This window comes from Struthio camelus, chromosome 2, assembly GCF_040807025.1.
Source record: "Struthio camelus isolate bStrCam1 chromosome 2, bStrCam1.hap1, whole genome shotgun sequence".
Lineage (NCBI taxonomy): Eukaryota > Metazoa > Chordata > Aves > Struthioniformes > Struthionidae > Struthio > Struthio camelus.
Genome location: NC_090943.1, coordinates 29,038,548 through 29,054,339, shown reverse-complemented (window position 1 = coordinate 29,054,339; position 15,792 = coordinate 29,038,548). Strand labels below are relative to the sequence as shown.

General features: G+C 42.2%; 2 protein-coding genes across 20 annotated transcripts in view; one reads left to right on the top strand and one right to left on the bottom strand.

The window, feature by feature from the left end:
• Positions 1-1,949, top strand: part of SLC25A13 (solute carrier family 25 member 13) — a 104,816-nt gene extending 102,867 nt beyond the window's left edge. For all 12 annotated transcript variants that reach the window (XM_068934902.1, XM_068934897.1, XM_068934903.1 and 9 more), the window contains one exon: positions 733-1,949. In XM_068934902.1, the coding sequence (XP_068791003.1) occupies positions 733-922 (190 nt within the window). In that variant the 3' untranslated portion in view covers positions 923-1,949. The remainder of the gene's footprint in view (positions 1-732) is intronic.
• Positions 1,950-7,566: 5,617 nt separating this feature from the next.
• DYNC1I1 (dynein cytoplasmic 1 intermediate chain 1) overlaps positions 7,567-15,792 on the bottom strand; it is a 200,347-nt gene continuing 192,121 nt past the window's right edge. For all 8 annotated transcript variants that reach the window (XM_068934909.1, XM_068934907.1, XM_068934911.1 and 5 more), the window contains one exon: positions 7,567-8,531. In XM_068934909.1, the coding sequence (XP_068791010.1) occupies positions 8,421-8,531 (111 nt within the window). In that variant the 3' untranslated portion in view covers positions 7,567-8,420. The remainder of the gene's footprint in view (positions 8,532-15,792) is intronic.

Genomic DNA, 15,792 nt, shown 5'->3' with positions numbered 1-15,792 from the left:
TTGCCTTCTTTTCGGGTTGGTACTGAGATGGTAGCAAAAAAAAAAAAAAAAAAAATAAGAGAGAGAGAAAATTTTGTTTTAAAATGTACCTGTTCGTGTGGGTAGGAAGGGGGAGAACAGGGAGAAATACTGCCTTAAAAAATCTGAGGTAAAAACATTAAAAAAATGTGATTGCAATAATTTTGGACCCATGAACTATTAACTTGAACTATTAACTTGAAGAATAGTTCACTGTGATCACTATGAACTGATCAGCAATAATCACTATGTGTCCTGGTTGCTATGCTGATGATTGATGATACAGGTGGATGTGAATCATACTGTTCTAAACATGTTCTCAGGAGCAGCTGCAGACCACCACGTATGAAGCTGTGGGGACAGCAGTTTGAAAGCCACCACAGAAGATATTTAAATTCTACCACATTCCTGGATTGGTCGTACATTGTAGCAGAAACTTCTGAACCTCAGCTCCCCCACACTGCAGTTTTGATTAATGCACTCAAAATTTTATCTTGATTTAGCCATCCTTTATCTTAATCAGCATGAAGGCAGCTAACTGCTCTGGAACATTTTAAACCAGGATATTTCTCATTACATTGTAGCACTGAATTTAGTTACTTACTGTGAGATGCCCTCAGATGTCTCATTCAGTTTGTTTTATGGAGGGGATTTTTGTGAATACTAGTTTTATGCTATGGAAATTAATTTATTATTGTTATTATTATTTTGCAGAAAACCAGTTGGATCAGAGCCAGTTCCTAAATCTAGGATCACACTCCCTGCTCCTAACCCTGACCATGTTGGTGGTTATAAATTGGCAGTTGCCACTTTTGCAGGGATTGAAAACAAGTTTGGACTTTACCTACCTCGGTTTAAGCCATCGCCACCTACCTCAAAGGCTGCTGCAGCAGTAGGACCCTAAGATTATTGCTGTAGGTTTTTTGTTATTAGTTGGGAAAGAGCCACTTTTCTAATTGGTTAATACTTTGTTCCTTTAGCTTCTCATCATATAGCAGTTTAGCCTCATTTGAGTTGTAAGGCAATTTTCATCTTAAATGTAATCATTTGTCTTTGTGCTTCCTTAACCAGATCACTGTGAAATTCTTACCAGTTGTTTTAAGTTTGGGACCATGAATGTATTTGTCCACATCTGACATTTGCTTGCGTTGGGAAGACACTAATTTTAGGTTCCGTTTATTGGGGAGGGTTGGGTGAGAGCTGTGAACCAGATCATCTTACAGGCGATGGTTGGTTGCAGATTACCAGAGCGGATGTCACACATCGTCACTCAAATGGAAAAAAGCAGTGGAAATCACGGTGCTCAGAGCGGAATGATTTTGACTGTACATGTAAATTGGTTATAAATTTAGTGCGTGTCTGTAGAGGTCAGCAAATCTATACCCGGTACCTAAGTCTGCCAGTACAGCTTCAACTTTTTAAATGCGTACACGCACAAGTTCTGTTTCTGGATTGTATTATGAAGCTTTTATGTGGAACATGTTTTTGTAATGGAAACCACATTTATAAATGTTTAGCTGTTGTATTATGTTACTGGTATCAAAATGCTCAAAAGAAAGTGTTATTGTCCATAGTCTTTGCACTTTATGGCAGAACTTTTGGCATTCTATTACACATACGAGGAAATTTCATAACTAGGTGCCTATCTTGGGTTGCTGGTATTTGGAATTCTGTTTGTATATGCACTTCTAGTGAAACGCTGCTTGTTTAAATAACTGCAATAGAAAATTCATGCACTGTATGAATGGTACCTGCCTTAACTGCTGGCTTGTAATTGGCAAATAGATGGTTTCAGATTCTTATTTACTTCATTGAGTCAAAAGAGATTAAAATACTTTAAAACAAAAGATTTTACTTAATTTTTGGTGCCTTGCACAGTGTTTAGAAAACTATGTATTTATGAAGATAGAAATAAACCTTTCAAACAGAGATGCACACATGGTATTCTGTTACGGAAATGGCATAGTACGTCAGATGTTTTGTTCAGCTTAATTCATACAGTTAGGTTTAAGATTAAGTAAATATTTGGATACATAGGCTATTAAAACACCTGCAGCTTGAGAACAAAGTTATCTGTGTCCCCCTCTGTAGAAAAAGAGATGCTTTGACATAGATGTCACTCAAAAAATTTCTTTTTCGGTCAAAAACCAGGATTGGCATAAGCTTTTGGCATTTTGGCCTTTTCCTTTTGTTGGTTAACATGTTATAAACAGTCTAACTACCTAGTCAGTTTAAACCGCCGTTGGGTGGCTGATGTGGTGGTACTTAAGACCAGGATGAATTACGTCTTTATAGAAGAAGAACGCTTATTTGCTGTTTTTATTTGCCTTCAATGCTGACTGTAAACTGAGGAAATACACAGATGTTGTATTTTTGCATAGGAGTTAGTTAGGTATCTGATAGCACATTGTTGTATTCTAACTTGTCGAAATACTAAAATGGAAATTGCTGTATTGCATTCATGTTTGGGTCACTATGACAATTATTTTCTTGGACTGATTCACATTTCAAAGTCACCAGTGAAGTGGAATCTTGACAGGAGTAGCAGCTGCAAAATTCCCATGCTTGGAAGTGAGGGGAGAAGATTATATCTATTTGCAGTTCCATGTCAGAGGCCGGACCAAGCCAGCAAGCTTCGTGCAGAGCCTCCCTATTGGGCTCTTAGAAGCACAGGCTGGTACTTCCCAGTGCTGCATATCTGAGTCTCCCAAAATGACACCTTCTTGGTTTAAAAAATGGGGAAGGAACCCTGCTCCTGGTATTTCTGTCAGGAAATAACTGTCAAGATGGTTGTTTAGGTATTATCATAAAAACAAAACTTTCTTGTTGGGAACTGCCTGCGCTTGACACTCAGATTTTTGGCCATTCAGGAACTATTTTTAAACTTTGTCCCTCACACATTTATCTTGTCAAAAAGAGACGTGGAAAATCAGCAGCTCCGGGAAGACTTCTGAATGCTCGGCTGCCCGTGTTCCCCGGTGCTTTAGAGCGAGCGTGTTCGTGGCGCAGATTCAGTCAGCGACTGCTCACATCTCGCGCAACGGGAGAGGTTTGAATGTGCGTCCTAGGCGGAACGCGCTCCTCTGCTGTCCAGCGCTATACCCGAACGCCAGTGTGGGACTCACAGCCAGTAGAGGACTGGGAATTATAACCAGCTTATTACAAAACTTGCTCAACTTTTTATTTCTAGCTCATGTGGTTAAGACTGTTGCTTGCATTGTAAAAGAGCAAATCATGAACCAGCTTCCCTGCTTAGTGTTACTTTCTGTTTCCCAGGCCTGGCAGGGCAATACTTCACTGCCTGCCATGTGTCCTGCCCAAGGGCAAGACTTGGGCCACGATACCTGGCGGGTCCGTCTCAGCAGGGCCCAGCCCTCGCGTGCTCGCTGGCAGCCCGATGAGCAAGCCCGATGAGTGGCCCTTCCCCTCCGAAGCAGCTGCTCAGGGAGAGTCTGCTGCCCTTGAGTTCAGGGCCAACCCAGAGGAGCCTGGTGCGAGGGTGGGGGCAGGGGCAGAAAGGTTTAAGAAAAAGCCAGTAACTGCTTCATTAACGTGTGACCCTGTTAAAAATATTTCAAAGCATTTAACAGCTCTGCCCAGAGATGCTGGGAAGATCTGTGCACAGTTGGCTTTCTCCAGACACAAAAGGATGCATTCCTGCTCTGGAAGGTTTGCAGGCCAAGAAATTGTCAGATTGCCTTACAAATAAACAAAAGGCCCCGAGGACAATGTTTGCCCTTCTGGGTTTCTGGGTGAGTTATGCAAAGTGTGGGAGGAACTGGATGAAATGTAACCTCACTTGCTTCCTGCAGTCCAGTTAAGTAGCCGTGGCCTTAACCAGGAAAAAGAAATGATCCAGTATTGGCCATCTTACCTATTGGCATGAGATGGTGGGGAATGCCAGTCCTAGCCCCGTATTTCTGATTCTCAGCCCACCAGAAGCTGAGATGCTTTTTTGCCTGGTCCCTGGGGAATGGGTTGGGTTTAAGCTGGTTTAATATTGACAGTTTACAGGGACGCTTTTGTGAGCAAACATACCGCAAACTTCAAAAATAACTTGGGCAGGTTTTTCTAAACCTGCTAAAAATATGAAACCCAACAAACCACTCTGCATCTTTCTTAGGAGGGAACGGTTTGCTCAGGAATGTCCCGTCTGTAGGCTCCATGACGTATACGTACGTGGTGCACTGCTTTCCTGCGCGGCTCCTTGCTCCCCGACAAACAGCAAGGAAATGGAAGGAACTGGAGTTGGCCAACCTTGGCCAATTGTAATAGCTGATGTGAAATTCGGACCCTGGATGTTCTTCAGTTAAAATACTTGCTGTTTTTGCATAAGCAAGAAGACAATTTCTAGAGACAGAGATAATTCGTAAGTTATGTAATAGCTGAGAATAGAGAAATCTCAATACACTGCTATTTTACGTGTCTCCAGAGAGCTTCAAACACAGCAAAAACACCGAAGCAGCTCTGGAAGAAATACTTGCTTTAATGCCATGTGCTGCAGTACGGTTCTGCTTTCTGCCCAGTGGGCAGGAGAGAGCTCTCGCTGGGAGTCTGGGCTGCCTCTCGCAAGGCATCCAGCCAGTGCTTCAACATGAGGATGCAATCAGCGTGTTCATTACCCTTCAGACAGAGAAGGGCATTTTTAAGTCACATGTTAATGGTTTTAACTGCTCCTTGCACTACTCTTCATGGTTTTAGGAAGCAGTACCATCGCTTGTAAAATTTATTCCAACTCCTCCAGTTATTTCACAAAGAACTGTCTGGCCTCTCTCACTCTCTGCTTGCTCACGTGCCAGGATGTGAAACCAGTGTATACTGGACATATTAGTGTTACTGCAGAATTAGCTCTACTTATGAATTTGAGGGAGAACCACTCTAACACTAGTCTTATTCTGGGCAGACTGCTACTCCTAGAAAAGGTGCCATGCATCCGCCAGTTGAACTGATGCAGCCATTGCGATAGGAGAGTCTCCTCTATCGCTGGTCAGTGGGGATTATCCTGCTCTGTGTGGGATGTCAGCTTGCTCTGAGGGGTTTCCAGTCTTCTGCTGTGTTGGCTTTGTATCTAAGGTCGCTAAAACCCAGACACAGATAGAGGTTTTCCCATACGTCCTATGGGAAAGAACGTCTTTCCAATTTATTGTTTCCATAGCAGTGAAGAGATGCAGGTTGTAAGTTGCAGTAAGAATTCATGATGTTCCGGGATGGGGCAGGGGTTCTTGCATTTTCAGAAGTAGCCAGTACTTGGGGAGTTGGGGATTGAAAGCCAGGAAGGCAGTACTTTTCACTTTGGCACAGTCACCTGAAGCATTGCTGAATAACCTGCAGCAATTTCTGCAGCTACTGAATCATCATGACCCATTTGCTCCTCTTGCCTTATTATCTCTCGGAAGTAATAATCTTGACACCAATTTGCTGAGCCTAATTGCAAGCAGCAGATACTTATTCTGATGGTCTTTCCTTGGCGATGTCAATGCTTTCAGACCCAGGAGCAGGGCCGTTTCACCTTTCAAATAGCTCTGTTTGTCTCAGTGGCATTATTTACATGCTAGTCTTCAAGCAGTAGGCCTGGTGTTTCACTGCTGTGCTGTTTTTGGGGTTTTTTTTTTTTTAGGATAGGAGTATAGGATGTTGTGTCTTGGCCAAATTCCATGTTGGCAGATGCACATGCTTTCAGTGGGCCTTGACCATCATCATCTTCATTTGTTATCATGTGGCCACTGGAACAGAGCATTTGTCACTGGGTAAAGTAACCCTGCTTCCCCTTTTTAGCTAGTGCCTGGTGTTCCTATCCTCCAGTGCCACCTGCCAAGTCTCCCCGCCTCCTCCTTTCACACGAAGGCCATCCTTCTGCCTCGCACTTGTGTGGGTAGCACTTTGATCTTGGACCCTGATGTTGAAGACTATGCTTCCCTTCATCAAGCACAGACCAGTCGTCGCCGACTCCCACAACCACCTTACCCTTCTCTCCCCTGTTCTAAATCTCATTTACAATTCAGCCCTTCTCTTCTTAGCCCATACCCACATCACTAACGAAATTAAAAAAAAAAAAAAAAAAAAAAAGACTGCTAGAGATCCTGACAGGAGAGCAACAAGGGATGACCAGAAAGTCTACCATATTGCAGCCACAGCCAACTGAAGGGGAGTCAGTGCCTAGCTAACAGTTGCTTCTTGTAGAAAGTAAGTGTCTCTTCTATTTGCTTTGATTGCACTGTAATGGTCCTCCCACGCTTTTGCTCTGTATGTACAACCTTGGTCTTTTGTGGCAAGCTGAATCTTTTCCTTGCCCCCTCTGTATACTGCTGAACCCCACACAAATAGAAAGGAGAAGAAAAAAAAAGAAGCCTTTGAGGGAAATGCTCTCACCTCATCTTTGTGAGCCCCCACTGTTGCACTGGAGAGGAAGGAGGGCTTTGGTAATTTTCATTTGCACACAGCAGCAAATCCTGAAGGTCTTCTGAGGAGGCTCTTAAAACTGTTTTACAAGCTATTCATTCCATGGAGTTGGGGGGGGAGGGGGGCTTGGAAGTGAAACATGCAGTTTCCCCCTTAGGTTCCAAAACTGAAAGGTAATATGGAAAAAGTGGAAGCAAATTTGCCAACAGTTTACAGTGCATGGGAAACAATACAACATAGTGAGGTGGTCTTGCTCTTCCCTTTCTCCCTCCCTCTGAATATTTCTAACCACCAAGATTGGAGGGTAAAGGAGAGCCTGCACCTCCAAATGATTGTATGTGGCCATAACATGTTCTGAGCCTACCCTGGCTTTTACCAGTGCAGAGACTTCCCACCAGTTCTTGGTTTCACTGCAGCTCTGAAGACTACTAGCTGATCCAGTCCTAACTATGACTGCACTAAGCTGAAGCTCAGTTCCCTACAAACTTACTTACAAAATCCTTTGTTGCTGTTTGACCTTCAGTGCTGCCTGCTGAAATGGTTCATCAGCCTACCTGTGTTACAGTGTGAGCCACTCTGTTCAACCTAGGCTTCACTGGGATGTTCTGGCTCAATATTATTTGTGATGCAAAGTTAACTAGCAGCCTCACCACCAAGGGCAGCATTCAGCAACGTTCCTCTGAGCTGCAGCAAGAATGAGCTCAGTCTACACCCCAGTGCCTTGCTCAGCCGACAAAGACGGTTTGTTTCAAAGGAGAATATTCCCTTGTCCCCTACCCAAACTTCTCTCTCAAGAGAGATAGCTTGCAGAGGCCTTGTCTCTCCTACTCCTTTTCTTTCAGTACATAGAGCGGCATGGTGCTCTGTGTGTACGTGTAAGTAACGATGCACAGCTAGGGATGGGGGAAAAAAAACAGGGCTTAGATGCTGACAGGGATTTGTCTCTACTCACGTAAAATTTGTAGCAGGGCCTGAGGCATTAAGTCCATTACTGACCAGTCCCAGTACCCAAAGGTAGCTATTTACATAGCAGCTGCATGACCATTCTGCAAATCAGGGAAGTCACATTTTCCCTGGGCCTTGCCAGTGACTGGTAACGAACATGCTGAGTGTTGCTGGCAAGCAAAGATTAACCACATCACTGCAGAATGGGCTTGATACATTTTATTGGCAATACTAGTGTCATACTCAGGAACCACAACCCTTTGTCAGACTGTTAGTGTTAACTTGCATGACAAGTATCAGCAACCAACTGTATTTGAAATATTGTTTAGGTGCCTAGAAATAATAGGCATTTAAAAAAAAGAAAGGAAAGGAAAGTCATTTCATCCATTCAAGCCAACCTTTACAGATCTTACGTCTTTAGCACAACTGATGTACTGTAATTGTTATGTGGACTTTAATGTAACCTCTACAGCAGCACACAGACAATGCAGTTCTCTCATTATGCACATGCTTTAGGATCGTTTATTTTAATGCTTTCAAATAAATATGTTCCATGCAGCACACCGCAATAAATAAGGAGCAGCAACTTTCGTATAGTACATCCATTCATAATGTAAGTCACCATGTGAAACACCACATCTAAAGTCTTTGGCCCAGTCCCATACAGTGAAGCACACCACATCTGCACATAATCATATCTGGCTTCATATGGATTTAATAGGACTATGCCAGAAGGGCAATGTGAGCACAAGTTTAACCAGGGGTTCCTAGCTATTAAATACAGCTACTAAGTAGTTAAAAGGCAACAACTAAACCCATAAAGGTTTGATTTGTCTTTTCTTTCTTACTTTTCAGACAGAAATATAAAGTATGAAAATGCTCTGGATGTTTTCAGCCTTGTGTAAAGCAGTGTGATTAATACGGAATGCTTTGAGCAGTACTGGCATGTAAACTGGCATCGAAAGCCACAGCAAGACTGACTTTGACACTGAACATCGGCATACTCAACAGGGAAAACTGCTGTTCTGACCACGGTGGCCGCTGCTCAATTTCTTCCTCTAGGCTGATAGCTCCACTGCCCCTTCCTCCTCGCTGTCTGCCCGGTTGGCGCGGATTTCCACCAGGGTCCGAGCAAAACGGGTCCATTCGTCGTTGTGCGGAACAGCCAACTAGGGGAGAAACGTAATACGGAATGAGAAGACTGTGTGTGGGGAGGCTGGTCAGATCTTTGGCCCCAAATCCAGGCACCTCCTTTGAGAAGAGCTCCTGCTGCAATCAGTGCAGTTGTGCAAGACGCAGGACTGTGGCATGGGCCTCACACAAAGAACCCCGTGGCCTGGTTACTTCTACAGCTGTAAAGTACAGCCACGTTCCCAGGACAAATCTGGCAGCTTCCTATTCAGGACGGGCTGGAAAGAGTTTTTACAGCCAGTGGCAGAGAGAAAAGCTTTATCTGCTTGACTTTAAGGAAAAGTTTTTTGCTGGAGCATTGTTGCAAAATCTACCCCTCTGTTAACATATTTCAGATTTTCCAAACTAATGAGAGGCCTTGATCTCTACAAATATATACACGTATGTTTAACTTTACACATGTGAGCTGTCCATTTGAAGTCAGTAAGGCTGTGCCTAAGTATAATTGTTTGCAGGACCAAGGTCAATGTGTGTAAGGTAACAGAGACTTCAGAACACTGTATTGAAACTATTTTCTGAAGTTCATTAAAGCTCTTAATAGTAAAATAAATATATTGTGTTATTTTAGTTGCCCTCCTCTACGTTCAGGAATTTACAATTACAAGAAATGCATTATAATGGAAATGTTATACCAAGTGGATACTGCATTACTGGTCTGATTTTTGAAATCATCAGTGCAAGATCCATTTCCATTTAATACCATTGATGTTTCTAATGCAGACCTGTTGAACATTAGGGTTCAAGAGCAATATGTAATCTAAATAGCTAAACTTCCAGAAAAACGCTTTAGTGATATGACAAAATAATACTGCACTCATTTCCAGCTGGATACAACATTGCAATTTCTGGAAGATAATGCAAACTGGGATTGAGACAATTACGAAAAAAATGCAAGCAGTTTTCTCAAAGTACATTTTCATCAGCTGAAATTCCAGAAAATGGCAACAAGCATCCGGATTAACCATGCACATTCTTACTGCCATCTTACAGGCCTGTGATCGTGTCCTGGATATAATATGAAAAAAGAACTGTTGAAATACATCATGCAGTGCTTGGTACTGTAGAAGGCAACTATTTGGAAATAGGAAGCAGTATGATATAGCAAAGGGTATATTGCTGTACACCTTAGAGAAAGGAATACCTTTAGATTAAAGAATGAGTATGACCATAGCTAATCCAGTTTGTGGTACCTAATATGCAGATTATATTGGCTCACTTCTTTTAAAAAAATACCAAAAATAGTATGCTGATTACGTTCGTTTGGAACTAGCAGACTACAGGAGGACAAGAAGCAGGATGGTACACTGCGCTGGAGCGCAATGAAATCCCTCTCCTCTCCTTCCCGCCCAGCAGCCATCGATGTAACTGGAGACTGAGAAAAGGGAGTATTGCAGGAACTAGCAAGCGCCCCTTGGGCAAGAACTTGCATATAAGCCTCATGTTAACCGTGTGGTAAAGCGTTCACGTGCTCTGTTGCAAGTTTAATGTTAATCATGTAGATAGGTATATTTGCAATACTGAACCTAAATATCTCCTCTCTATCTCAATGGAGCCAGTGAGTTTTCTCAGCTATTTCACGTCTGGCTTTGGCCCTACGTCCAATATTTTGGAGAAAAATATAGTATGTGTTTAAAAGTTTCTCATGTATTGTGCATACTCCAGTAACTCAGTTACATAAGGAAAAGCTGCTTTACAGTAAGTTTGCTTTTTGCCTGTTGAAATACTGAGTATTAAAATCTGTCTCTATTTACTGAGGTTACGGGCTGAGAAGTACAATCTGTGTGAAAGCTATCTCAGCCCTCGGTAATACACGTCCCTGTACTCTGTTGTCTCTGGGTTTTTCCCTCTCCATCTTCCACTTTTTACATTTTTCTCCTTGACTTTTCTCAGGAATATTTACAGGAGTAAATCGTCTGAGACAGCTTGCACTCTCTTTCTCTCTCTCTCATGCACATACATACAGAGCGGTGGACCTGTTATGCTCTGTATTTGAAAGAAAGCTCTGTTATTTGGAAAAATCTGTAACCAAAATGCAGGTCAGTGAGCTGATGTACAGGCCAGCAGGGCACCTTTGGACCCAATCACCCACCTACCCAAGCTACTGCTCAGTAAGTCAAGGGACCATGCAAAGATCCTTCTGTCACAGATGCTGTCAAAACCATCTGAGTAGCAAATTCACTGCTACTGCTGCTGCTGTCCTAAAAGATTTTATTTCTTGTGATATGTATGGCACTGTCATTTATCAAACTCCTGAATGAAAATGACATGAGCCTGACTTATTTAAAGTAGTAAAATCATGAAAGTGAAACAATATCCAAGGCAAAGGACTTATGAATTTCATAAAGCCACATTACTCCTCGTCTGTGAAAGTCCTAAATGGCATTACGTTGTATTAAATGGCTCAAGAAGACAATATGTCATTCTAAAGAAAAAAAGGAAATACATTTATTACATTGAGATAATTTAATTTCCTTTTCTCCCCAGCACGGCCACAGACAAATAAATACAAAGGCCAGACTGTTAAAACAACTTTAGATCTCAAGCTTGAAAATTTTCCCTACAAATGGAAGTATGCATTACGCTTAACTGACAGTGTTTGCAGGAGCCGAGCCTTTTTAATGACTTAATACACAAAACAATTAATGACTGAAATGAATACATTTAGCACAGAGATGAAAACACTCAGTGTCCACATGCAATCTAATTATTTTAAACTTTGTCTTATTTTACCCCATTAAATCTCATTTACTGCTTGTTGTTTTCAATGAGAGGCCAATCCTGCTAACAGACTCTCAGTAGAACAAGCCCCTCTAACGTAAACTCCTTAGGGACAAGGAGGGGAATCTTGGCCATAGTGAAGTCAAGGGCAAAATTGACTTTTATTCCCCCACTTTATTCTGTGAAGGGTCTAATACTCAACCACATTGCTTGCCACAAAGCAAAAGACCACAAATAAAAACAAAAGCATCCACAAACTGCCATTCAAATTCTCATATGATTTGTGTGTGTGTGTGTGTGTGTGTGTGTGTGTGAGTGAGTGAGTGTGTGAGTGAGAACGCTCCCCTTCCAGTCATTTTCCATTAAAGTTCCCCCAACTGGGTACACTTCCACACACAAATGTTGGAGGCCTGTGTCTATCTACGACTCTCCATTTCAGCTTTTCTGCACTCACTCATACTGCAAATAGCAGGACAGGGCCAGGGCGTTAGAGCTAGTTAGGGGTTCCTCACTCACTTGGCATTCTTGCCATTTTTCTGTCCGCTTCGAGTACTACGAAGTAACACTTGTAGAGTTCCAGCAGTCACAATCATTACAGGGAGTAGAAACGTTCACTGAGAGATACGAACTTAATACATTTGGGCCATAAAGTTCTTTGAATAAACGGACACCAAGGTATGGAGCAGAACAAGAAAATAAATGTTATTAAATGTTCTCCTTTGATCCCATCACAATGGAACATAAGCACTACCTGCAACTGATAAACTGACTGAATTACTCTGCTTTGCTTTAAATACCATCAGGCTATATTTAGATTGGGTCAGACAGTAATTCTAACGAAGAAAAATAGTATTATCAAAGCAACATGGTGGATTTTGTCTGTTAAGTTATTGTAAGATGGGTAGTTTTCCCTTCTTTCCGGTTTTAAAATATCAAATGAGTTTGAGTAGCAGGCCTACAGACCTGCAAGCGTGGCTACAAGTTTACACATCCAAATAAGCCTGCTCCTCCTTGGGAAGTTGCACGTGCTCTACTGGTTACAACACAAAGAATTTAGGACAGACAATGTGCTCTCAAGAGGTTAAAACGGTAACTACATTTTTACTTGGGTGAAGATATTTAATTCAGGGCAACTGGGATCTTTTTTCATTTCTCACATCAAAGCTTTGTTCGGATCACTATCACTTTTTTAGAATCCCTCCCCCACAAATCACTTCCATAAAAATATTCTTGCAAAAGCACTCGATATCTATAAAATGAGTATTTGTAACTGCTTGCTACATGACCAATAAGGAAATTTCAAGACACATAACATATTCAATACTATGCACATTTACGGTTTTATCATTTCACATAGTTCACAAACTGTTTCTCGCCAATATTCAAAAACTGAGTGATATGATACAAACTCTGAGAATTAACTTTTCCACCAGCTCCATTACTCTGGTTTTAGATAAGCAGATTTCAGGTAAGAAGAGGTGAGTCTCGAATGCTCCTCCTGGATGACAGGCGCAGCGCATGGGCTCCACACCAGCGGGGCGGCCGGAGATGGGAGCCTCCTGGGCAGCACCTCAGGGCAGCTGCCGGCAGCCCCCTGTGCCAAGCGAGCTCTGTTCAGACCCCAGCTGAGGCCCCGGCACAGATGTGCAGCCGCCACAATTCATACCACATCCGAGAGCTGCACTGTTAACTTCAGCAAGCCAAGAGGCTGCATTCAGACAGGAACGCTAACTGGATTTCTGCCCAGGCTTTGGGATGTCTTACAGTTACCAGTTTCTGCCCTTAGAGGTAAATAACATTATACCTATGTGAGTCTTCCCCAGCTTACGCCTCCCCCAGCCCACCACACTGGCACGTACCACGGGAAGGCAATTATCAACTGCACAGATGGGATACGAAGCGCCTAGGAAGTGAGGTGCCGGGATGCAGCAACACATGGATTACAAATTAGGAACGTAGATCTCCCTGTCCTCTTGTTCTCCTGCTTCCCCTCAGCCGGAGGTAGCCAGCTCCTGCCCACTCAGTAGTCCTGGCCACATGACCAAAACTGTATCTCGAGGTGCCATCACCGAGTCTTTGGATGTTTTGAAACTGAGGTGCTTCTCTGGGTTTCCTGGGTGATCATTCTAGCAAGCATTTCAAGCATAGTCTTGAAGCATATATAAGTGCTCCACTTAATGCTAATTCTGACCAAGGAGATGGTCTATGTGGTTGTGGCAAGAAAGCATCAGAGCAGCTCGCCCCACGGCTCACTGTGCGAGTCAGACACAGATAGCAGGGCAAAGACTGGGTTTCACCAGGAACAGCCTCCTTCATCGTCTCATCAACACAGAGATTTCCTCACTTTGCAAAGCTTCCTATCCACATACCAGAAGGTTGCCCAAGATCTTACACAAGCAAACACTATTTCCTATGTTTTCAAAGAAATCAAACTATTAGAAACTTCACTGAACATTACAGCTCTTAAACTTGTAATACAGAACTCAGGAAAAGGATATGCTCAAAATTACAGATGACTGTCAACACTGTCATATGTGCCAGCTAGTGCTAGACTGGCCAAGCAAGCAAAAAAACAACAGAAAAACTGTGCCTGAAAGCACAAATCAGCATAAATTTCTTCTCATTTTCAGATCAGTTAACCCCTTCTGGTAACCTTTTTAAAAATAAGAATGCTTTCTTTTTTTTTTTGAGACAACAAAAAAGTTTTGTATATGCCTTTTAAAGGAATCCAGCCAGAACGTTGAAACAAGATATATTTCAAGTTTATCAGTATATTCTCCACCCATCCATCTTTTTTTGTGGCCAAAATTGTTTCAGCTCAAGCTGTCCAAATAGCTTGTTTCCCTGAAAAAAAAAAACTTTCCATCAAATTAACTATTCACTGAGGATATTTCACTTTATTCCTGGCTCGTCTTCTTCCCTGGAGCTTCTAGATCTTTGGGATGGGAGGTGACAACTCCTCCGCCTCTGTCTGTCCATGCGCTGTCCCAGCACAGCTCTCCTCCGAGGGCTAGGGCTCCCCTGAGAAGGGGGAAAAGCGCAGCAGCACTTTCCACACCAGCAGCCTCCTCTTCGGAGCAGCCAATCTGCCCCACTCTCAAGAGCTTGGTGGTCTGTATTTAACCCACTGCGTTTACTTTTAATGGCTGTACCGGATGGGTAAATTTATGTGTCACTGCAATATCAGTTAATAAACTGCAGCACTGGTTATTGGAGAAAGTATTTTGGAATTCCAATCACCAGGTTAATAATTATAGTTTGCGTCTTCCCCAAAAGCTCAGATGCCTTAGAGCAGAAAGAGGTGTGGGATAGCCTTTCCCAACATTGTCTCCGGCTGAGCAGAATTCTTAAGGAATGAATTTTTCCAGCCAGAACAATTTAATCACTTCAAATCTTGACGTCCCGTGAACACAGGTGTAAAAGGAGAATCTGAAAATGATCCGTTATACCACGACTTGGAACCATCTGCTAGGCCAAAGTATGTGGTCTGCAGCTGGTCCAGGGAACCGTTTTGCCACACAGTGTTTTCAATTAACAGTTTACAGACGAGCCTGCATGGTGGTCTGAGATCCGCTTTAAGGGTGACAGTGGTCCCTGGTTCAAAAATCTGAGAACCACTCAAACACGCTTTATAGAAATACCTTGTGCTTTCTTATTTTTTGTCTACAGAAACCCTTACTCTGATCTCAGTTACATGGTGGGGCTCTACAGCTAGCCATCAGGTTCCTGAGACCAGAAACTTTCGGATTAATATGCATCTTTTATTAACTGCATTTGGCTTTCTTGCTGTTGGGGTGGGGTGGGGAAGAAGGATGAAGCTTTGCCTTATTTTAAGCAATCTATTTGCTTGTCTCCATTTCCATACATCTGCCTTTGCAAAAAAATCTCGTATCCAACAAGGGAAAACAAAAATTTTATGAAAAGCAGTGTTTTTCTCATTTTTAAAATACTTTCTTGCTATTCTAATTTTTGAGAAAAGCAGGTAAACACTCTTTGATGAACTAGCTAATTAAATGACAAAACATTCAGATTGAGTTTGTGAAAAACATAGCAAGTATGGTAAATTAGCTTTAATGACTAAACTCTCAGACTTCACAGTAAGTTCGTTGTGCGTGTGGTTTATCACCATCTTTATATTCCTTCAGTTTAATAGCATCATTAAATAAATGTAGCTCCAGGAGAATATTATCTAAGTAGTTTTATCTAAGCAAATTTTTCTCAACCTGTATTGTCCAGATCACACTCCAAAACTGTGTTGTATTGAAAAGAAATCTGCTACAAACACTTGTGCAATGGATTATCAATATCTGAGCGCATTTATGACACGGTTGGGAAAAATATTTCTATGATAAAATATAACTATTTCTGCATGATCTTTTCTAAGAAGTAGAACAGACAATGGGCCCAATTCTCTGGGTAAGCGAGAGCACTTGCAGGATGAATATCATAATGCCTACAAATAAAAAAAATTATAATTCTCCTTTAAGCAACTGATCCTATCCTCTGGAGTTCAACAGATGT